General features: G+C 41.7%; 1 protein-coding gene across 1 annotated transcript; it reads left to right on the plus strand.

Annotated features, from left to right (window-relative positions):
* The first annotated feature begins 18,053 nt into the window (after positions 1-18,053).
* LOC147432261 (uncharacterized) lies at positions 18,054-19,357 on the plus strand. The gene is made up of 7 exons (XM_086491849.1): positions 18,054-18,260; positions 18,424-18,555; positions 18,646-18,687; positions 18,848-18,866; positions 18,964-18,971; positions 19,218-19,224; positions 19,305-19,357. Exons 1-7 carry the CDS (start codon positions 18,054-18,056, stop codon positions 19,355-19,357), a joined length of 468 nt encoding a protein of 155 aa, XP_086347975.1.
* Positions 19,358-22,890: the final 3,533 nt, after the last annotated feature.

The following is a 22,890-nucleotide window of genomic DNA, read 5'->3' on the forward strand; positions in this document are numbered from 1 at the left end:
GATTCCGACCACTGGTGCACACGTAGCGTCAAGATGAAACTCACACTCTCTCGTACACAGTACGCTCACTCCCAAACTTCAAAACTTGTTTTTTTTTCAATGACAAAAGGTTTTTCATTAAGGTCAAAAAGTGGTATATATACCTTACAATTCTCAAACCCTAAAGTTCCAAATCAACCATCTACTCCATCTAACTATCAAAACTGGGATACAATCTAGAAAATTATGTAACCAATATTTACAAGGTGAAAAATCAGGTTTCCTCAACAAATGAATAATTACAAAAAATGATAATCTTCCGAGTAGGCAGTTTCCGTGGCGTGTGTCCAGCTTCTAACACCCCCCCCCTCCTTGCTCATGCCATCCCCGACTGAGCTGCTTCTTCATCGTATGGTTTCGCGCATCTTGATCAATGATTCGCATCTTGCATGTAGATTCATCATTGTTGGGCCAAAAATATCAGTGTTTATTGTGAAGAAGCCGGTGTAGAACGCTTCTTCAAAGGCCTGGAGGTGATAGGATGGCAGAAACATTATCCTTTGATACAACGCATGTATCACCTCCTTGGAAGGCGGACCAAACAGATCATAGGCACATCTGTAAGTATCTTGGAAGAAGAAGATACTGTTTGTCACCTGGCCATGCTTGAATGTCTCAAATACTGCTAAAAGAGTTTTGCAGATTTTCTTCATCATGATGCATGTAAGGTCAGGTGAGCCAATGAACAATTTGATGGCGCCCGTTAGGGTTTTTACCATGTATTGGACACTTATTCTCTCACCTGCCTTCAAGCCCGACATCTTAGGATAATTCAGCCAAGTGGATTGGCTCCTTTGTAATATCTCCTGGGCCTTCCATGTCCTGATCCCTTGTAGAGGACAAACGCTGAGGTTGTCTCTTATGTTTTTCGGTGCCTCTACCAAATGGATTAGGTACTGTGGGTACTTCGTCAGCCACACATTCCTTCATTTTGGCTGAGAATCAACTATTAACTTGGCTCCTTTTGGCTGAGAGATATCTGCGTTGTAGAGTGGCATTGTCGGCTCTTCTCTAATCCTCTTATTGATGGTGGTGGATTCATATTTCAGCAAAGGATATGGGAGAGAGGGTTGAAGCCATTTGCGCCTGAGGTTGCTGGCGTCAATCTTTTGGATGGTCATGGACTTGAAAACCCTCTACTCTCATTCCAAGGCTTCCTTAGTCTTCTCTTTGATCTCCACCTCTATTGCTTTACGCAGCTTTTCTTCCTTTTCCTGTGGTAGATCTTGTGTCTCTTGAGAGGATCCTTCTAGGATTTCCTCTTGCATAGGTGTGTCCACAGGATCTGCCACATTTTCCAAATATATGCCTTCATTGGCCGCTGACCCTGTGCCTTCCTGCTCTCCGGCTTGTTGTCCTCTCAGCTCCTCAATCTGCTTTAGGAGTTTCTGTTTTTCTATTTCATCTTCTTCTCCCATATTCACAAGGAGGTCGTTCAACTCGGCGTTTATTTTCTCCGCCTCCTCGAGCTTTCTTTTGATACTTTCTAATTCCTCTTGCATGGCTTTCTATTCTTCTTCCATTCATGTTTGCATAACAATTGACCCTTCTGCCATCATCAATCGTTGCTTTTTCTCTAGAGTCAACTCTTTCTGAAGTTCTTGCATCTATTCTTCATAAATTTGGCTTTCCGTAGTGATGTGAGTCGAGCTAGTAGCTCTGACTCTTGCTGGAGATGCCCGTAGCCTCTGGATGGTTTGATCATTCACTTTGAGCTGGTCCTTGAGCTTAAGGACCTCATCCTAGCTGGCTTCTTGATCTATCTCCACCTTTTCTTTGGCGTTTCACATTGCTTCAACTTCTTTAGACTCCTCAGCCAGCTGTAGGGTCAGGTTATCCCTTTCCCTCTCGGAATCTATCAATGATTTGCTGAGTTGCTTACATTCCTCTTCAAATCCTTGCATTCTTTGGGCTGCTACCTGATTTTCTTTTTCCATTTCCTGGCATCTTTGCAATGCCCTTGCTAGACTGGCCTGTAGCTCCGCTTCTCTCTCTTTCTGCCTTTGACTTTGTCCTTGTAAAGAGTCTACTTCCATTTTTATCTTCACTTCAGTGGCCTTGAGAGCTTCCATCTCACTTTCTGAGGACATGGACTGCGCTCTTAACCCAATTAACTTTGTCATCACCACATCCCAATCGTTGGAGGGTGGGTGCAGATCCACTGTATTTGTGGCCATCTCTTTTAGTTCTACTAACCTGATGCTTTGCATTTGTTTCTTAGGCCCTGTGCTTGCCAAGTCAAATGCAACTGTGGTGGCAACCTCTTCTTTTGTGTATCCTGCTGCTAGCAGGTCTAGAAATGTGTTATATGACTCATTTGGCTCTGGTTGTCCACTTCGAGGCTTAGCCTCTTCCTTTGGTTCCGGCTCCTGGCTCTGCTCTTGCTTGGCCTCTTCTTGTTCTTCTGGTTTGTCTTCCTCCTCTTTATCTTCTTGTGGAGGGCTATGAGGAGGTGGTGAGGGCGGTGGGCTAGCCGGTAGAAATGTAGGATTTTTCTTTAAGTCTCAGTCTGCCTTAGTCTTCCTTTCTCTCTCTTGGCTTTCCTGCTCGTCTAGCAGTTTCTGTCGTACCTGCTCCACTTCCTCTTCTGTAAAAGGTACATGCGGGATATTTTCTGATGTGGCATCAAGAATATCAAAATTTTTAATGTAATTTTTGAATCTATCCCTTTGCACCCTTCGGGATGATCCGGACATTGCTTCTAGAGACGGCTTCCAGAGTTCACTCAAATCGCCTTTTTCCGGCACTTGGGCAAATTCTTTCTTTCCCTTCTTTTGCTCTGGGTGCTCTTCTTGAACAGGATCTAGCTGTCTTTTCAATCTTGTGGCAACCCTTGGTGCTCTTTGTGGCTCGTCTTCTTTGTCTTCTTTGAGCCTCAGCCATTCGTTCTGTGTGACGAGGGGTCAGGCCATATCCCTTTTGCATGCAATGCTCCATAAATCACCTTAGTGATTAGTTCTCCTGGCACAATATATGTGGGCTTCTTGTTACCCATGTTCACTAGGTTGTCATGTATATATGCTGCATAATTGATAATCTTTGGAGTGCTCTTCATCATTGCCCAAGTGAATGTCGTGGCAATCGCTCCTGGTGGCATTCTGTACTTTTGTGGCCGCTTCGTACACATATGGAAGTATTGGTTGTACAACTGACTCATGATTGCCACTTTTGGGTTGGCAATATCTTCAAAAGTGTAGTTACCTTTCTTCTCAGTGTACACCTTGACATCATCTCTTCTTTTAGTTACACTATCCCCTTTATTGAAGAGGTCTAGTGCATCTGCTACAACTTGCTCAATGATGATTATTTCTGTTTCTGGAATGCCTTGCAGATCGGTTACTCTGGCCACTCCGTCTTCTTTTATTGTTCTTACAAATTCCCAGACTCTCTTTATGTCAACCCCTACCGGCACTGCTTCAAAATAGTTGTGGAGGTCAATCTTCTCCAATTACCCGGCCATCTTGCTTCTTACGAACTCATTGAGTTCCCGTGGTAGCATTGGTAGCTCAATCACATTCCCTTCAGTGTGTTTGAAAACTCCTTGGTAGATCTTTAGGTCGTTGGACTCTAGCAGATCTTTTTGGATCCATGTGTTGGTGGGCTTTAGTGTTCCTTCTGGTATGACTAAGGGCTCCACTTCTTCTAGGTAATCTTTAATGATCATTATTTTCTTCTTTGCCGGTGACTTCACAGCTGCCATACCTCCTGTTGCACTCAGTAGTCCGAAGTTAGCGTTTTTTCCATATTAGCTGAGAAACTGAGTTTTAACTATCCAAATGACTTGAAAATTGAAAATAAAGCTTAAAAGGAACTTGTGAAATTGTGCATATGCTCACAGTGCAACTCTGGCCAAAAATTTCCATTTAGACATCCTATGCATAGGATGTCTTTTTCATCAGAATTGGGTGATACTTGACATGCTGGTAGTCCTTGGCCTATGGAACATGGCTATGTGCTTGGATATGGATCTGGGCATCAAAAAGTGGATTTTTTTTTTGTTGATTCAGGTTTTATGTCACAAATTGGATAGAAAGTCCATAACAAGTAGCAATTGATGTCCAAATGGGTTGAAAATTGGTATATGGGCTCATTGCACCATGGTATTGGCTCCCATGATGTCACTCTTTGTATAGAAGGTCTAAATTATGCTAGAGACATCCTACATGTAGGATGTCTATTTCATCAAAATGGCATGGGATTTGTTATGTGGGTAGTCCTTGGCCTATGGAACATAGCTATGCTCTTGGATTTGGATTTGGACAAGGATTGATGCTTGTAAGTGTTAGGATTTGGATCGTGCTAGCTAGGGTCGATGAAAGAGAAACATGGTGCAAGTGTGTGAGTGTGTGTAAGCAAGGTTATCACTCAAGTGAATTAGGTTCCAAGATAGAATTAGCTTGGACTCATACACACAATCTTGATATTGACTTAGCTTAGCACAAGCTCACCATAGACAAGCATGTAGTGCAAAATGGAGTTGTTGTTTATTGATTCAAGAAATGAGCTTTAAGTAGCTCTACAGCCTTTCTCCACAGTATGTGCGATAAATCCACTCTCCTCTCCTTGACTCACACCTTAGGACAAAGCTCACACTTTACAATCCTCCCCTTGAGGTTTGGAATGACACAAGATACTGAAGATGCACAATCCACATAGGCTACCAAAATCCACACAGGATGGTGATATCAACACAGGAAAATAAAGTCCACAAAGGATGGTGATATCCACACAGGATGGTAAAATCCACACAAGAACAATCCACAAAGGATGGTGATGTCCACACAGGATGATAAGCTGGTATCCACACAAGAAAAAGTCCTCCCCTACAAGTAGAGAGTCCGCATCTTCAAAATGGGTTTTCCCAAACTCTACCTTCCTCTTCGTCCTTTTTGTCTTCTACTATGTGAGCTGATCCTCTGTCAGGTCTCTTGCCTTCGTTGCTTCTGCTATTGCTTTCAACTGCTTCATGGTCTTTGACTTCGTATCCTCCCCTCGAACGGGTACTTTTGTCCCCCTTTTTGTGGTACAAGCAGGATTTATTCCATGCGCCATAATGACATGCAACAATATGCGAAAACATCCTATGAAAAGTTTTATGCAAAAATTAATGCTCTCTTCCATCTTGGTTATACTCCGAGAGCCCAAGCATGCAGAATTTGTCATACATTTTGTCACAAATTCTTCGCACATGGAGATATTTTAGCGATTTGGAGACTCTCCAATGCGAATTTCTATCCCATCACAAAAGCACATAATGTCATCCATGTAGACAAATATAATTACATACATTGGAAGAAAGTGTTGCGCTTGGCTGCAAGATTAATGTGTATTTTGGATTTTCCCTTCAATGTGAAGCTCCTCTTCACTGTCGGTGAAGCCCCTCTTCACAATGGAGTGATGCTCCTTTGGATGCTTGGTGATGCTTTGAAGATTTTCTTTGAGATGAAGCCTTTTGAAGTTTGCCTTTGGCTGCTTTTGAAGCTTGGCAGTGTCTTTGCTACAGCTTGGTGGGAGCAAGACCTTGAATTGGAAGCTTTGGACCGCCTTTGAGGTGCTCGTAGCCTTGAGGCTTTGGTGTGCTTGTGACTGGCCACCAAGGATTTTCTCGCCTGTGGGAATTCTTGGAAGCTTGACGCCCTTGAGGCTCTTGGGGGCAGCGGGCTGTGGGAATGCGCCCCTGTGAGGGGGGGAAGCTTAAAATTGGAAGGCCTTTTGAGGGAGCGCCGTGGGAAGGGGGACCCAATAGGGGTGATGGCCAAGGTGAGCAGTGCTGCGGGATAGACCTCTTACATGGTCAGGTAAGCCGGGCAGAAAAGAGCAAGGCGGGCATGGCCGGGCAGGTGCAGGCAAGCGAGTATGAACGCCAGGCAGCAGGTAGAAGCGCGGGCAGACGGGCAGCGCGCCGGGCAGTCTCGGCACAAAAAAGAACAGGCGCGCACGCGTGGGAAAACCTTCTTGCGGACCCGCCAGGGCTGTAAAAGCCGAATTTCAATTGAACTTTCAGATCTGCCCACTCCCACCCCCCCCCCCCCCACAATAAGACTATGGAAATTGACCCCACGACCTCAAGGCCAAGTTTAGACTCCCCCAATTGGGCTAGCCAACAAGCCAAGGTGCTTCCTTGTGAAGTGCCTCCAAAGAATACGTTCTTAAGACGAATCGGTAGGCCCTTTCCCACACACACACACACACCTAAATTGAAGATGGAGTTTGAGAAGCTTTTGAACTCGGATTGCAGGGCTTGAAGGCTCTACGGAGATGCGTCGAGCACTTCGAGATGAGGTCAATGTTGTTAGGCGATTGCAAAGGTGGAGAGATTAATTGGAGGTGCAAATCACTAGAAAATTGACACAATAATGGATTACAAATGCAAAAATTGAATGCTAATCTTCTCCCTAATCAAGCCTATTTAGCCATGGAGGGTAGTGGCCTCTTGGGTGTGCCAAGGACATGCCCACACACAACTAGATTAAGGCCTAATTAGTGAGATGCAACTAGTCATGAAGAATGTTAATGGGCCGTGATAATGAAATGTTAATCCATCTAATGGAGATGCTAATGACTAACACACACACTAATGCATAGTGAAAATCCTAGCTAGCACACCATAGCTCTGATACCAAATGTTAGGATTTGGATCGTGCTAGCTAGGGTGGATGAAAGAGAAACATGGTGCAAGTGTGTGAGTGTGTGTAAGCAAGGTTATCACTCAAGTGAATTAGGTTCCAAGATAGAATTAGCTTGGACTCATAATCACAATCTTGAGTATTGACTTAGCTTAGCACAAGCTCACCATAGACAAGCATGTAGTGCAAAATGAAGTTGTTGTTTATTGATTCAAGAAATGAGCTTTAAGTAGCTCTGCAGCCTTGCTCCACAGTATGTGGGATAAATCCACTCTCCTCTCCTTGACTTACACCTTAGGACAAAGCTCACACTTTACAGTAAGAGCTTGTGCAGTGTTTTTGGACTAAAACAGTGTATCTTGAAGGTGTTGGGGGTCAAAAATGATTAGAATGGCTTCAAAATTGGTATATGAGGTCATTCAGAAAATGTGTGTGATGAAAAATGTTGGGATCTGTGCCCAGAAATGTCCTTGAGACATACTACGCGTAGGATGTCTCCTGATGACTTTTTTATGGAATGTGCCACTAGTGCCTACCCTTGGTCCCCCTCAGTCCCTTTTAAGCCTGATTTCAACAAAAAAGTCAAATGGATAGAAAGTAACTTCCTGTGTGGACTTAAGAGCCTCTGAGCCGTTTTCTGACTTTCGGAGTGCTTTTTGGCGATGAAATTTCTTGATGTTGGTTTCCATAGCTTCCCGATCCCTTGAGGATCCTTGCCGTATGGTTTTTGTCGACTTTGGCTTCACCGGAGCTTCATTTGGTATTTGTCGCTCTAGAAGCACCCGTGGTTGCGTTTACATATCTTCAATGATTTTTGGTGGTCTACCACCATAGCACTTGGTTGTTGATGGTCTAGGAATGCCGCTCGTGAAGTTTGGTGGCAAACGGGCATGTGGTTTGGCCGCGAGAGCTATTTGACGTTGTGTGTGTCTGATGCCGTTTCTGAAGTTTAGTGCCGCTTCAGGTCACTTTTTGGTCATGTGGGTCACATAGACTTGTCGAGCATGTCGAGATGCTCCTACCCATGAATTTTGGTAGCATTTGGGCGCCTTTTCGTCGATTCCCCATTTGGTGGCCTCTTGCGGGATTCTAGGAATTAGGGTTTTTCTCGATGGTTTTCTACTGCCTTTGGACATCCAAGACTGGTCTCCTATGCTAGGGTAAGCTGTCGATGAAGTTTCGTTCCTTTTGGCTTAGCCATTAGGTCGCCATGCACCTCTACTTGTAGGTATCAACCGCCCGCTTTGTGTGTGAACCCTACGCTAGTTTTCGCGACAAAAGGACAAACATGCGCGAAAAGCTCAAGGTGGTGAGCCTACCTCTCATGTCTAAAGCCCGTCGGGTAGTCGTGCGCGTCGTAGAAGCTGCTGGAAGGTCCGTTCGCTCTAGGTGGCAGAAGCTCTCTCCAAAAGGTCAATAGTGAAAATGAGGTGAAAATTTCTTATAATTGAGGTCCCCGAACCACTTTTCTTAAAATTTGACATGTGCTCATAACTTCTTGCGAGATGTAGTTTAGGCTCAAAAATTTCTTGATTTGGACTCCATTTGCCCTGTTTACCAAAAATTTGTCATTTTGGTCAAAATTTGGCCAAAACACGCTTTCCGCTCCAGTCTCATAATTGCACCCCCACTGTACCATAGGTTTTCTTACAATCACTGATCAACCCCATATTTTTTGTTTTTCATTACGACCGTTTTTCACCTGCTTTTTGTATTTTTGAAGTTTTTTTGCCGAAAATTAGCAAAATTAAAAGGAAAATAGAAAATCAAACCTAGAAAATCCCCAAAAATCATAATAAATCACAAACATCACCGCAAAACATTATATACACTCACATGCAATTTTTATGACCGGATTTCTCCGTTTTACCAATATTTTGCCCGAAAATGGCTATTTCTACTTATATACACACTCCTAGGGGCTTGATTTGGCGTTTGGCCCCATAAACCTATAGATACATGTTGTATAAGGGCATATGTACTTGGGTTAGTCCAGAAAATTTTGCAATCAAACAACAATCCGTAAAATAGTCAAAAATCATACCCTTTTTTGCTCTTTCTGCTATTGGTTCTACATTTGAGAATGCCTCCCCCCCTCCAAAGTCGGAGTCCTCCCAGATGACAAGGTATTGCTTCGGAGTATGTGCCGTGCATAGGTTGAAAAATTTGTGCTAATGCTTGGCCGATTAATGTGGCCCTAATTTATGCATACCCGGTCAATGCATGGAAAAATTTATGTTGTGCAAGAGAAGGGAATAAGCAAGATGCTTATTGGCATTCGCCGTCAAGGTTTCCTATTTTCTTTGCAAGTAACAGCTATAACTCTACTGCTCTTTGTTTAATTGTCTTTTTTACAAAAGGCAATCGCTTTGCCGCTACTGTTGATATAGCCATAGTTTTTTCTATGAAGAGGATTGGCTTGGCCGGAATGGCCATGGACCGTATTTCTTTTGTTGTCCATTGGTAGCTTCCGGTTTTTGTAGGTGTTTTGCTACTTCCTTGGTTGCCGATGTTCGGTTGCGGATTGGCATCCACATAAGTCGGTTGTTCTTTTTCAATCGCAGCTGTCTGTCTTCCGTTGTTGCTTGTACGGAAGGGAGTTCCTTTTTCTTTTGTTTTGGTATCCAAATGCGAGTAACATTTGGGTTATTTCTGAGCATTTTCTTTGGGATCCATATCTATTTTATGTCCTTGGTTTTTGGTTGAACTATCTGCTTCGGTTGAATTCTTTCGTTGCATTGTTTTTTGTCTGCCATGTCATTTCTATCCTTCCGCATCCATACTTGTTTCCCTTGTTTTGGTAATCTAGATCTTTTCACTGCGGTCGGTGACTTCGTATGTCTGTAGTTAGCATGGTTGGCTTTTACCTGTCTGTTGGTCTTGGGTATCATGTTGTTCTTTGGTGGCATTCTTGCTTTTGGCTCTTTTTCCAGTGATTACATTGCTTGCAGCTGATTATTCCGGTATTGTTGAGCAAAGGCTATCACCTGTTGTTCTTGTGCATGCTGAATCTTGACTGCATTCGCATTCCAATCTATCTGCACATTGTACCCTTTTTGCCAAGGTTGTCCCATCATCATTGGGTATTGTGTGCGTTCATCCTCGACTATATAAAATTTGTGTGGGTAAATATATTGATGTATTTGAACATGCAATATAGTCCATCCCAATGTTTTCAACGAGTGTGATGTACTACTTTCCAGGGGGAATCCCAAAATCCGAGCAAATAAAATCGAGCAAACCATAAACCGAGCAAAACTTATATTTTTTTTAACACAAAATTGAGGAAACCATAAACTTTGCAAAACTTACAATGGCTTTTTATATCTTGTGCCAAAAACCTTCCATCAACATTGAAAATAACCAAGAAGGTGTATCGCATCTACAAATCAAAATGGAGAGCGCAATAACTAAAATACTGCCGCACGAGAATATTCGAGGCTAAAGTTAATACCCATAAGCACATATCAACCAAAAAGCTACTTCTCAAAACCATTGCAAGGTCCACAAGCCTTCAAGGCTGCATCAGCACCCGTGAATCTCCAAGTGCTTGGACTAACTCCAATTTTGTTAGAGCAGACTGATGCATGAACTCATGAGCATGAGGGTCAAAGCCAAGTACTTGCAGAAATATGAAGTAAATGTGCTTACATGGCATATACACAAGGCGCTTGCTTTCTCGGTTTTGAAAGTCCTCGCAAGTACATCTAGGAAAATCTGACATTGTCAGAGAGTATGTCACTCCCTTTGCAATTGACCCCACAGTCTTAACATAGAAAACATGTGTTTCATTGCAAACCACAATGACCTCTCGCACCAACTCTGCTGCCATGGTTCTACCCACTTCAATCTTGCCATGAAACTCCTTTGTTAATAGTGACCTCCATTTCACAATCTTTCCATCTCTAAATTTGGGACGGATGCTGCTAGCAACTCTTTGGTTCAATGGAACTGTTTCATGCATTCTTGTTGCTGATGTCACTACTGCTTGCAAAAAAAAACCATTGGATTGCAATTGCGTTACCTCTTGAGGTTGCAAATTTGTGCCCTCTGCAACCACCCAAACACGGGAGTTGGACCTGGCGGCCCTTCAACTATGCTGTGAACCTTCCAGGTGTGCATGATATTGGAGTTACAAAACCAAATGAACCCTTCCACAAGGCCTCCCTGTTGTGAACCCAATGGAGGATATTTTCTGCGGCCCCAAAAACAAGGAGCTGGCACCCCTATTTTGGCACCCATTGAACAATCATTAATGAACCGCCCAAATCGGTCTCCATCTTTTGACACCACACCAAAACAAGTCATCTTTTGCCCAGGTTTAGTTCTACGTATTGCCCAAACTGACTTTGCTATGTTTACTTCGGGACATGGGACATCCGTTGGAGTTTTTTTTTTGTGCTGAAGCCCACCAATTGAAGTTGTCATTGTAACATACTCTGGCCTGTGGCTATCCTGCTCCAAGACAATATTTGCATCAACAAAAATTGGCCTCTTTTTTCTAATACTCTTTTCTTGGAGTATATTTCTATTCATTTCAGGACTATTGACACCCATTTCATGCATTGAAGAATGTGTGAGGTCAACTAGTTTCTTTCGTGCTGCCACTGAAGCAGATGAAGGTTGGTTCATGAAGCGATCTACCAAATCTTTAATGCCGGGACCGGTGGAGCTACCAACACCTTTCAAATAGGCATTATATTTCACACTTTGAAGCACCGCTAAAGCCATATCTACACATGCTGCCTCATACAAACTTATGTGATCCTTATAACCAATAGAGGCACGCATACTAGCATGTTTTGACTCAGACAAGTTTGTATTAGGGACAAATATTCCTGCAGCATCTTGTGATACAAATCTTTCTCCCCAATGAGGCACTCGTACATCCCACCAAGCCAGCCATGTCTCCAATGAAGCAATCTCCCCTTCAATGGCTATTCCTGTTTTCGAAAATCTTCTAAGATCTCCCTTACAATGCTCATCTGCATTCTCTGTAGGTGCAGTTCTCCACTTGCGGCACAAAATCTTGTGCTCCTCTTGAAATGCGGAACGGATGCACTTGCTAGTATGTCGAACCATACTTTGCTCCCAATGAAACAAACATGATCTCTCTTTGTTTGGAATACACCTCTTTTCTCCTCCAAAATAAACACTATGCACAGCAATCCAATTGGCACTTGCTTCATCTGCCATAAATCCCCTAAACTCTGGCTTATCAAAACCCTGTTCCTTAACCACATTGTTCAACATCTTCCAAAATTCAATCTGAGCATGTTTATTTTCCACGCTAAACTCAGCAGTTGCAATGGTGAGCAGCTCTCGTACGTAAGGGTCATTGACATGCGCTGACATAGTCGGCCATCCTTGTACACGGTGAACATGTTCAAAGTGCACCCACATTTGCTCTAAATTACCTCCAGGGCACATCCGATTCACCAAATCAACTCCACTGCCTGGTCCCTTAATTGACATTTTAAATACATGAGGTTGTACCTTATCACCCAATTGGCCTGGGAAAAGGATACTATGGATGAAAGGATACCTGCACTTGCTTTTCAAGTCAAGCACTGCCTCAAGACCCTTTGAAGTGATATTCCTTGATCTTTTTGCAGACTCCAAACTTCGTTCCACTCTCCTTTTATTTGACAGGGGAGTCATACTGTCAAGGAATTCAGAAAATTCCAGATCTTCAATCATAACACTTGCAGTTGAACCTGCTCCAATAAGCTTTTCCATGATAAGGTCATGAGTGGTGGCCCGCTCCAATTTTTTCGCAGTCACCAAAGGGTCTCGACTTGCACGATCAAGCAACATTTCATCTATGTGACTTTCAACCATCCGACTCCTCCCTTCTGCACATGGATGATTATGTTCTCCAAGATGCAAAGCACACCTAGTACAGTTATGCTTATCTCTAGGCAAATAATAGTAAATAACTGCAGGACATGTAGAAACACATTCTGGAATTTGTCCACAATGAGTGCATACTAGTGTGCCATACTGAGAAGAGATCAATCCTTTAGGACTAGATTTAACAAGCCGGCCTCTCCATTGAGACTCATTGAACATATTTGAGCGCAAATAAAATGGACAATCAATGTTGATGCAGCGCAAATGCCCAGAACATCTACTAAATCTGACAACGCCATTAAAACTATCACTGCTACAAGTGACATACTCCGTGCACATGTGACTATCATGTCTTTGCTCCATACCACTCATACCTGAAGAATTACCAGCTAGCGGTAATTCAAAAGCAATATACCCATCATAATGAGTTGGGAGCTCATCAATACAGACCACTTTCTTGGCTTGATGGAGGGCAATATATAAATTGCTTTGCAATGGCATGCACTTAATCATGTCAATCACACTTGCGTTGATCTCTGAGAGAGGTACTTTATTGTCTTTCTTGTCTTGAGAAACTCTGCCAATGCTAGCATCAATCTGATCCTCACTTCTCATATCCACCTTGTAGAACTGGTGCTCCTCATGATCAAGCATAAAAGTTTGTTCACCATCTGATGATATAGTAGCTTCTACCTTGACTTGCGGTCTAGATAATGTTAATGGACGAAGACAAAAATTAGCATCAGGAAGCTCAAAATGTTCTTGCAAAGAAGCAACTGTCAAAGAATAAATTCTGGTATCAAACATAAGCACTAACTTCCGTCCATGCCCTGGACCATAAACTGTAATGCATCTCCCCATGTGTTAATAGTGTGCTGAGCAGAAGGTTGCCAATATTAGAAAGCAGTGGCATGGTTTTAATTGATACAATGGGTCCCTCTTAAAATAGACTGATGTGCTTAAAATCCTATTCATAACCGCAATCCGCCAAGAGGATTGCATGTTCGTGTTCCCAGGAACAACAATCATAGATTTATAAAATATATTATAATAAAAATAATTCACTTTGAGTTTTAAGATTTTCAGTGAATCGTGCATAGTAATGACAAGCGAATTTCACCTACCCTCGTCAATATCCCATGCACAAACCCCAAATACCCTCTCCAACCAAATTTTAGAATGTTTGCACAATGTTGAGCTACGGGCATGGTCACGCGAGGCTTAGTCAAAACCAAGGCCTGGCAGTCTCTGACAAGAGCTCAGATATGGTCAGCACAAATAACCGAAAACTAAGCCTCGTGTGACCATAGCCTAATGGCCATTCCCTTTTGGGGTGGCAGATTGGTTGTTGCATCTAGTGCTAAAACCCGCACGTTGTTGGTCAGGGAAGATTGACCGCCCATTGCCATGTCCATGCCGAAAACTGCGCCACCACTAATGACTTGTTACGGGCATCGCCCACCTCAGCACACGTGTGAGGTGCCCAATCTGGAGCACCCTGTGTGTAGTGCTCGAAATTTTTTTTTTTCCAAAACTTGGCAAACCTACATATGTGAAACAACATAGGTAAAGTGACAAAATTTGAAGGCTTTTACACCGAATTACACTAAATTTTTCAAAATTGTGTAGGTTTTTTCACCTTTAAATATAAAATTAAGAAGTAAATTTCAAAATTTGTAGGTGGGATTACACTAAACCTAGGTTTTTTTTTAGCACTGCCTGTGTGTAAACATACTTACATTGAAATAGTGTTCGAAAAAAATGATTTTCACAAACAAATATGAATGAATTTTACAATACTAGCTAGTATTTTTATAAAATTACACTATTTCAGTGTATATTAAGCGGACACTTTTCCTGAACACTATTTTTCGTGTATACTAAATCGGTCATTGAAAAGCTCTAAGTAAAAATGAAAAGCTACCAAGTTAATAAAATAAAAAAGGCTTGTGAAGCTATCGTTATGAAAAGAGGGCAATTGAGCTAAGTTATGAAAAGCTACCAAGTTAATAAAATAAAAAAAGCTTATGCGTTAGTTTGTGAAGCTACCTTGAAGCTTTTCTTAACCTTAAACGCTATCTTAAAGCTTTTCTTAACCTTGAAGCTTTTTAATAACGCACAAAGGCTTTTCATAACATTGTTGTCTCTTGAAGCTTTTTTTAACCTTAAAGGCTATTCATAAAGGCTTTACAGCCTGCGTTTTTTCAGTAGCCTATTCATAAGGCTCTACATGTAAAAACCTATTCATAAAGACTTTAGAGCCTGTCTTCGATTACCTGCTGCATCCACGCTTGCAATTTTCCATGCCACTAGCATTGACAGCTTGCACTAATCTCATGGACACCTTGCGCTTTAGCCTCTGAGACCTTGTCTCTTGCGTCTCTTGCGCTACTTCAGCTTCGCCCTTTGAGGCAATCCTTGTCTACAGCAAGAGTAAATCTCCTTCAAATCTTGCTCTGCAATCCTTCTGCACAGCATTCATTCTCCTTCAAATCTTGCCTTCAAGACTCAATCTCTGCACCATGCCTTAATCGCTAAGGAAACCCTAAACGCCAAGCTCGGAGTTCGAATACAAATCACCATGGGGAGAAGAGAGTCTTCCTCGGCTCGAAAGCCTCCTGTCAGGTACCTTTGTAAACTACCTATAGCCATCCACGCCGGCGTGGATGGCTACAGGTAGTTTTTTTTTTCAATGTTTAAGATTAAGTTTTGTAAGGCTACTAGTTTAAATTTAAAAATTTTGACCCTTTTAAAGAATACAGAAAGCTTTTGTATCGCTTTCTGTGGATTACAGAAGAGTAAACTAAACTACAGCAGAGAAAGCTTCTTAGCCTAAACTCTTGGATTTACCTATCGATAAGCTCTCTCTGGACATTTGCAGAGTTGAATAGCTTCTCCAAGAACTGTCTGTAGCCATCCACGCCGACGTGGATGGCTAGAAGGAGTTTCTTGGGACAATTTTTGTGATTTATGGTGTCTCATAGCCTCTGTTAGAACTGTCTGTAGCGGCCATCCACGCCGACGTGGATGGCTACAAGGAATTTTTGAATATGAGAATTTTCATCTAAAGATAAGCTTTCTATAGAAATTTTCAGAGTTTCATAGCTTCTGTTAGAATTGTCTGTAGCCATCCACGCCGGCGTAGATGGCTAGAAGGAATTTTTGAGTTTGTGAATTTTTATATAAATAAACTCTCTCTGGAGATTTGCAGATTTACCTAGCTTCTGTTAGAACTGTCTGTAGCCATCCACGCCAACGTGGATGGCTAGAAGGAGTTTCTTGGGACAATTTTTTTTGCAAGGATTCATTCTTAGAAATCTCCCTCAAGCCATCCATGCCGACATGGATGGCTAGAAGGAATTTCTCAAGTTGAAATTTTATAGTTGGGCATGCCTTTTCTAAATATGTTAGCTCCCTCTTGTAATCAACACCGACTTGGATGGTTGATGGATGATCAATAAATAAAGTTTTTGATGTTTTTAATTGTCTCTAGGCATCCGTGTCGGCATGGACTCCTAGAGGCAGTTTCAATGAATTAAATAAAGTGGTTTTTGTTGTGTTTTGCAAGTCCTTCAATACGTGGACGAGGTCGTAGAGGGAGACGACTCTCTTCAACTCAAGCTTCCAGTATCTTAGAGAGCAGTGATCAAATAAGTGCAGTATCTGTCACAGATATGACATAAGGTTTGGAGACACAGGAAGAGGAGATGCAAAGTCAAGATTTGGGGCTTGGCTCCATAAATGAAGTTGATGAATCTCTTGCCCCACAAGAGGCATGTTTACAAATAGTGCCTTATGTCGTAAGAGATGAAGTAGCAGTAGATACAGAGATAGGGGATGAACACAAGCTTTACATGCATAGAGGACAAGATATTCTTCAATGTACTCGCATGTTTAGCTGTTTTGATTGTCCACCAATTCCTTTATGTCGATTGATCCCCTATGCAAGGGTGAGAGGCTTAAGAGATGATGTTAGTGGATTGAAATCTGGTTTTGCAAAGGAGGGCTACATGCAAGAAAAAGGAGCTTTTATTGTTTCAATTTGGAATTGCAAGAAGGAGGAAGCTTATGTTATAGGTATTTCATTTCTCATATCAAGTCCTCTCTCTCAAAGGGGAAAGGGGGACACTTGTCGCAAGGCTACCCATGTTGCTTGTAATGGCTCCTGCTTGTGATTGGCTAGGCCTGGAGGGGTCCAATGAGCTTCAGGCATGAGCTACAAGGGGGGGTCGACCCAAGCAAGCTAGGGGGGTGCCTAGGGGGTATACTCACCCACACACACTCACAAGCACTCTCATTGTGTGATATGCAAAGTGCAAGAGCTCCCTCTCCAAGCAAGTAGAGGTTGAGAGCCTACACCAACACTCTTGGCTATGGAGTGCAAATCCAACCAAGATCCATGCTTCAATGCTTAAGCTTGCCATCTCCTTCTTCTTCATTACTATGCTATTATGTATGCTAGCAACAAGAGTATGATAAGTGAGGAACTAATTCTTTCTCCTACGAAATGTTTCTTCTTCCTCTTCCCTACCCTCATTCCCTGCTAGCTCTCTCCACCTTCGAAGGTGTTTGAGGTCTTGGGACTGAGGCTTGGGATAGTTAAAGCTTTCTTCAAGTTTATGTTATGTTTGTGGTGCATGAAGCCTTCCATCTTCATGGCATCACCTAGGTCACAAGGAACACAAAGACTGTATTGTAACAAGTCTCTCTTTATGGGAGAAATCATAATACAAATGCCTATTGGAGGGGGGACCGGCTCCACATAAATCCGGTCCTCAATTGTTGTCATGTTCTCTAAACTCTCTCTCTTGCAAAAGTATTGTCTATGCCAAGTTAACTAATTGCTATGATTATGTTGCTATCTTCAATTATGTCTACCCTCTATGCTCACAAAATCATTTCTTGAAAGTACTCTCATTAAATTCCGCTATTCTCAAATTGAATAGGCAAATTCCATTACATTGGTATCAGAGCATTTGTTAGTGGATTGAAATCTGGTTTTGCAAAGGAGGGCTACATGCAAGAAAAAGGAGCTTTTATTGTTTCAATTTGGAATTGCAAGAAGGAGGAAGCTTATGTTATAGATCTTTCCTACTGTCTTTTTCTACTGTGTTTTTTGTCGTTCTCATAAATAGTAGTTGAGTATGATTTTCTGTCTATGCTTATCTATTTTGCAGAGGACCTTCTTACTTCATGGGACCCAATATGGGTTGATATACATAAAGAGTTTGAAATTGAGCTTTCTAAAAGACCAAATCTTCAAGTTCTCTCTATTAAAATGTTATATGTTTGGGAGGGTAATCATAGAACGGTAGCTTGGATGGCTGCTATTAAAGAGAGATTCTCCACTGATCGAGAAAAGCATTGTACTGTGCTTTGTACAGTTATTGATCCTACACGAGTGTCAGAGATAGCTCTTCTTAGTAGCTTGCAAAGAATGAATTTGTAAGTTTTATGACCTTCTATATATTTTAGCACAAAATGTCTATGTTATGTTTCTGACTTTGTATGTATTGTATATGAACTTGGAATAGCATGAACACACATGCTCTTGTGGTCACCCATCTTAGGGATGAGCTTTTCAACTGCTCCCACATTTGTGCAGCAGATCATGAAGCTTATGTAACGGGGCTTCCAGAAAAAGATCAAAAGTTGATTGCTGCAGTCCATAAGAAATACTCGAAGGGTGTGGAGCCTTGGTATCCACTTACTCGTCGATACTTGGGAAAGCTCTTATACGATGTAAGTGTCTCTGGCTTGCTTTTCAAGAAAGATCTCGTGTTTGGTATTTTTGAAAATTATGTGTTTTCAATTGTGCGTTGAAGGATAAAATATCCAAGTAATTGAGCCAAAGAGTATGTGTTTGTTGTTTTGTAAATTATTTATTTTTAAGTATGTGTTGAAGGTTCAAATGTCCAAGGAATTGAGCCAAAGAATAGAGCAAGCTAGGCAGACAATGACAAATGAAGAACTTATAAAAGAGGAGGAGAAGATATTGAATGATTTAGCACTAAAATATGGAGAGCGCATTGGAAAGGTGGTTGAATTATTTCTGAACTTAGGTTTTTTGCACATAGTGTAATAGCTGTTCAAACTTGGTTTTTTATTCGTTGCTCAAATACTGTAGTTGCTGAATATTGTTGATCCGAATCTTGGACCGGATTGGATGGTTCGAGTTCTTGCACTCAAGTGGGGTCCTAATAGTTGGGCTACGCTTGAGAAACTGAACTTGATTGCTATGCATGATGCTCCTGTCTTGAGAAAACTGTTATGGGTTTCCTTGCTTGAAGCAGACAAGATTACTAGAGCATCTTATGGTTTAAAGAAAGGAGATCATGTGTATCGCATGTAAGTAAATTTTCTATTGACATTTAAGAATCTTCGATGTAGGATTGCTAGTTTTTTGTGATTGTTTTAGATTTTTCTTGTCTTCCTTGTTATGTAGTTGGATTTGTAGAGAGGGCCTTCTACAAAGGATTTTTGATAGGGCCACAAAGTTTGTGGAGGACTTAACCAACATTGTTGGCAGTATTTTGTTGCCTCATGATTGCTCTCTTGCCTCTTACTTTGAGGAGCTCAAGTTTGAAGCATGACCCTATCTTTTTCCTTTGGAAACCTCTCTTGAAGCTAAGACAAAAGATGTTGATAAGCAAACTATGAAGAAAGTGGACACAGTACGCATGGCATCTCAAAGGCTAGCCTATAGGTCAAGCTCATCATACTTTTATTTCAAGCTTTGCATAATTACAAAGTTTATAGTGATGTTATTTTGCTTGATTGTTTTAGATTTCTATTATCCTTGGTTGGAAAAGGCTTTCTTCCAGGGATTCCATTCTTAGCTAAGCAGTGGGCATAACTATCTACTGGGGAAGAATGCATGTACTCCCCTTCCATACATAAGCTCGCTACTTGGGAGATGGAGACATGTCCATGGTGGATAGACATGGCTTCTGGGCATGTATTGGCGAGAGAGAGAGAGCTTCATGATACTATGAGAGTTAGTGGCACATCCATCGATGTGACTCTACCTCCTAGAGTGAATGAGGTGATATCAGGTAAATGGTTACTCAAAACAGTCTCAAACATAATTTGTTGAAGAGCTTTAAACTCTCTTTTTCCTTAACTTATTTGTTTTACATACTGGTGATATTGTGTTTTTTTTCTTTTTTCTAAGCTACAAATACTTCTCACAAGGGAAAGGAGGTGATTGTTGAGACTAGGGTGGATGAAAACATGGAGCAAGAGCATGGTGAGCTATCGCTTACGATGCAGTCGTTTGTATGTTCATTTATTGGAGTTAATTCACTTTGATTAGCCTCTTGTATCGCAGTAGCTCGTGGGGAGATTGTTGCAAAGAAAACCATTTCTTTTGTCTACATCATTGATATTCCCTTGTCTTCTCTGTCCTCATTGTCTGACTCACGATGCATGGCCATTTATGGGGACTACATAGCCATTGCTGCTGATTTTAGGGCCGGTGTTCGACATCCGGCATGGATTCGTGTTCATGAGCACATGGGATCTGCACACTTTGATCGGACCTTGTGCATGCGTGGTGGGAGAACAGTCGCATGGGCTGCTAATTTTATTTTTTTGGATCTTCCCTTTGGTGGTTCCCACTTAGCCTCCCATGTTGTGCCCCTTTGGGATATTTGTAGTGAGGATCATGTTCGTGCAGGCATGCAACTTGCATATTCGACTTTGTCAGACTCTGGGTGGTTGTTGATCATGGTCTCTATGACAGGTTTGTGCTTCAATCATAATTTTATACAATACTTGTCTATATTTTTGTTGTGTGTTTTTTATTGTGACTTTAGAAAACTTTTGCAGGAGATACCATTGGCTGGGTTGAGAGATTTTGTCGTGCATTAGAGATGTCTATTCATCATTGCATTGTAGTCCTTCATCATGGAGCTTATGGTTATGGTAATAGCTTTGGTGGTCAGATTGAGGTAATGCTCTTCTACATAATTAACTTGTTTGTTTCTCATTTTGGTGTATTATTATTATTTTTATTGTTCTAATTGTCTATGTGGTGGTGTAGTGCCATTGTTCTCTCTTACTTATGGTACATAGGGTTGGCATGCAACCACCTTGCTTTGTGGTTGAGAGCACTCCGCTATTCAATTGACTTGGCATGCAACCTTTGGATTCTTACATGATGCACCATCTCCCAGAGTCTTCTCTAGCGAGATCATCATCTGGAGAGCCATGGCATGGTGGCTTGCAACGAAGTCATTCTTTTATTGCATGTTTTGTGGAGCTTCGTTGTAGGCCTGGAGGTCTTTGTTTGGAGTTGGGATGTGGTTCAGCACCCGTATTGGAAGCATGTTTAGGCACAGGGCGGGTGTGTGCAGCAGTCGATAGTGATGACACTTTGATTTCAGATTATGTGCAACCATTATTTCGCCCTAAAAAGCAAAGTAGAGAGGGGGCCTCCACCTCTCTTGATGTTGATGATGTGGGTGACATGCCTTCGCGTGTCAACCCCTTTGATGACTAGTGAGAGTCCACCTTACACTTCATTTTCCCCCCCTATTTTATGTTTCCATCATAATTTTATGCTATTTTGTCACTTTTTGGTATCATTATTCAGTATTTGGAAATTATGGATAATGATTCAAACAACAATTTGAGATTTCTTGTGTTTCAATGATGTAGGTTATGTATTGCTTATATGTGGATTGTGAGACTTACCTTTTTCTTTTTGTATGGAAGTGTGTTGCCAGTTTATGCCGAGGGGATTGCAAAAACCATGGCTGCTGATATACGATACGATTTTGACACCCACAAGAAGTGTCAGAGGCGCAATGTCTTTATTGATGATGAGTGTGACTCTTCATAGTCACGAGATAGAACCGTAGCATTTCTTGTTGTTATTAGAGTGTAGAGGCATGACATGCTGCTCTCTATATTCCACTTGTTATCTTACAATCTTGAAGAAATCTCTCTTTTTTGGGTATAAGATATGACAATTGTCTCTTAATATAGTTTAGAAACTTTGTAGATGTATGAGCATTGTTGACTAAATTTAAAGTTAAAATTAAAATTATGGTGTTGAATGTAGTTGTGGATCATTGCATGGTTTGCAATAGCTTTGCTACCTGTTTAGGTTTCTCATTGCTCTACATATCAAGCTTCAACTACACAAAAGAATCTAAAGTCTAATTTTGAACAATGTTATTGCTACGATTACTTACGGATTCAAGAAAAGATTCTCATTTTGAATAGTGTTATTGCTATCACTTGGGGCTTTAAGTAGGATCTTCATGCATCTTTCGTAACGAAGCCCATTTGGTTTCTTTATTCATTTGCTCGGATTTTCCTTCGCTCTAGAAACCTCGCTCGCCACATGGTAAGACTCCTTTCCAGCACTTGAGGAGTAGGATAAAGTTGACCTACGGATTTGAGTTGTTGGTATAATCCGTAAGAGATCAAATTTTCTTGAGCTCCAGAATCAAGCAATGCCGTCGATTCAACTTGATTGCTACCTAGTTTGACTGCAATTATTGGCTCCACTGTGTTTTCATATAACTTCGTTAGTAGAATGGCATTGATTCACAATGGTGCTCCACTTTGTTGTTGTTGTCGCAGAAGTATTTGTTTTGCAATGCGTTCTTTTGCTTCTGCTTGAGCTTCTTCTCGTACTCTCTGTTTTTCCTTCATTCGTTGTTTTCCTTGATGAATTTTTTGAAACATATCCTATGTGAGTGGTAGATGATATTTCTTCAGTCGACATCCACTAATCCAGTTCGGCATTTCTTCACCTGCTGCTATTGTAGCAAGCTTGAGAGCTCCACTTTGTGATAGATCACTAATCACAAAGGGTCCCATCCCTCGCTTTTTACTTTTCTTGGCATTGAGGCGGTCCGGGGCGGGCAACAAGAAGAGCAACCTCTAGACACCCTTCCAGACTCCCGTGCTGCTCAATTGGGTTGGGGTTGGAAAAAAACAACAAACACACACACAAACCCGCAACCTAACCCTACACAAATTTGGGGCACCACCTAGTTTTGGATGCGAACTAGGACGCGTAAAGAGAGAGAGAGAGAGAGAGAGAGAGAGAGAGAGAGAGAGAGAGAGAGAGAGAGAGAGAGAGAGAGAGAGATAGTGCTCGGGCTGCTTTGAAACGTATCGGCAATGATCAAGCAAACACAACTATATATTTAAGAAAGAGAGAGAAAGGGGGAGGGGGTGCTTGTTGCATTAATACCTTCTTACAAATCTGTCATGACAAATCAAAGTGAGATTAGTATTTGTTCAACATAGCTTGCGTAAATTTCACCACAACACATCACAAGAAAAGCCACCCCAATCACTGTCTTAAGGCCAGGGGAGTCCTCTCCACCCTGTCGCCCTCTTACACAGTATG

This window comes from Adiantum capillus-veneris, chromosome 20, assembly GCF_014529385.1.
Source record: "Adiantum capillus-veneris isolate H3 chromosome 20, ASM1452938v2, whole genome shotgun sequence".
NCBI lineage: Eukaryota > Viridiplantae > Streptophyta > Polypodiopsida > Polypodiales > Pteridaceae > Adiantum > Adiantum capillus-veneris.

What these genes read in the sequence shown, in the direction of transcription:
- LOC147432261 (XM_086491849.1), top strand. Translation starts at nt 18,054, where the DNA reads ATGAACACACATGCTCTTGTGGTCACCCATCTTAGGGATGAGCTTTTC. An exon ending in TGGGAAAGCTCTTATACGAT is followed by an intron (nt 18,261 to 18,423) that starts GTAAGTGTCTCT and finishes TATGTGTTGAAG; the next exon opens with GTTCAAATGTCCAAGGAATT. An exon ending in ATGGAGAGCGCATTGGAAAG is followed by an intron (nt 18,556 to 18,645) that starts GTGGTTGAATTA and finishes CAAATACTGTAG; the next exon opens with TTGCTGAATATTGTTGATCC.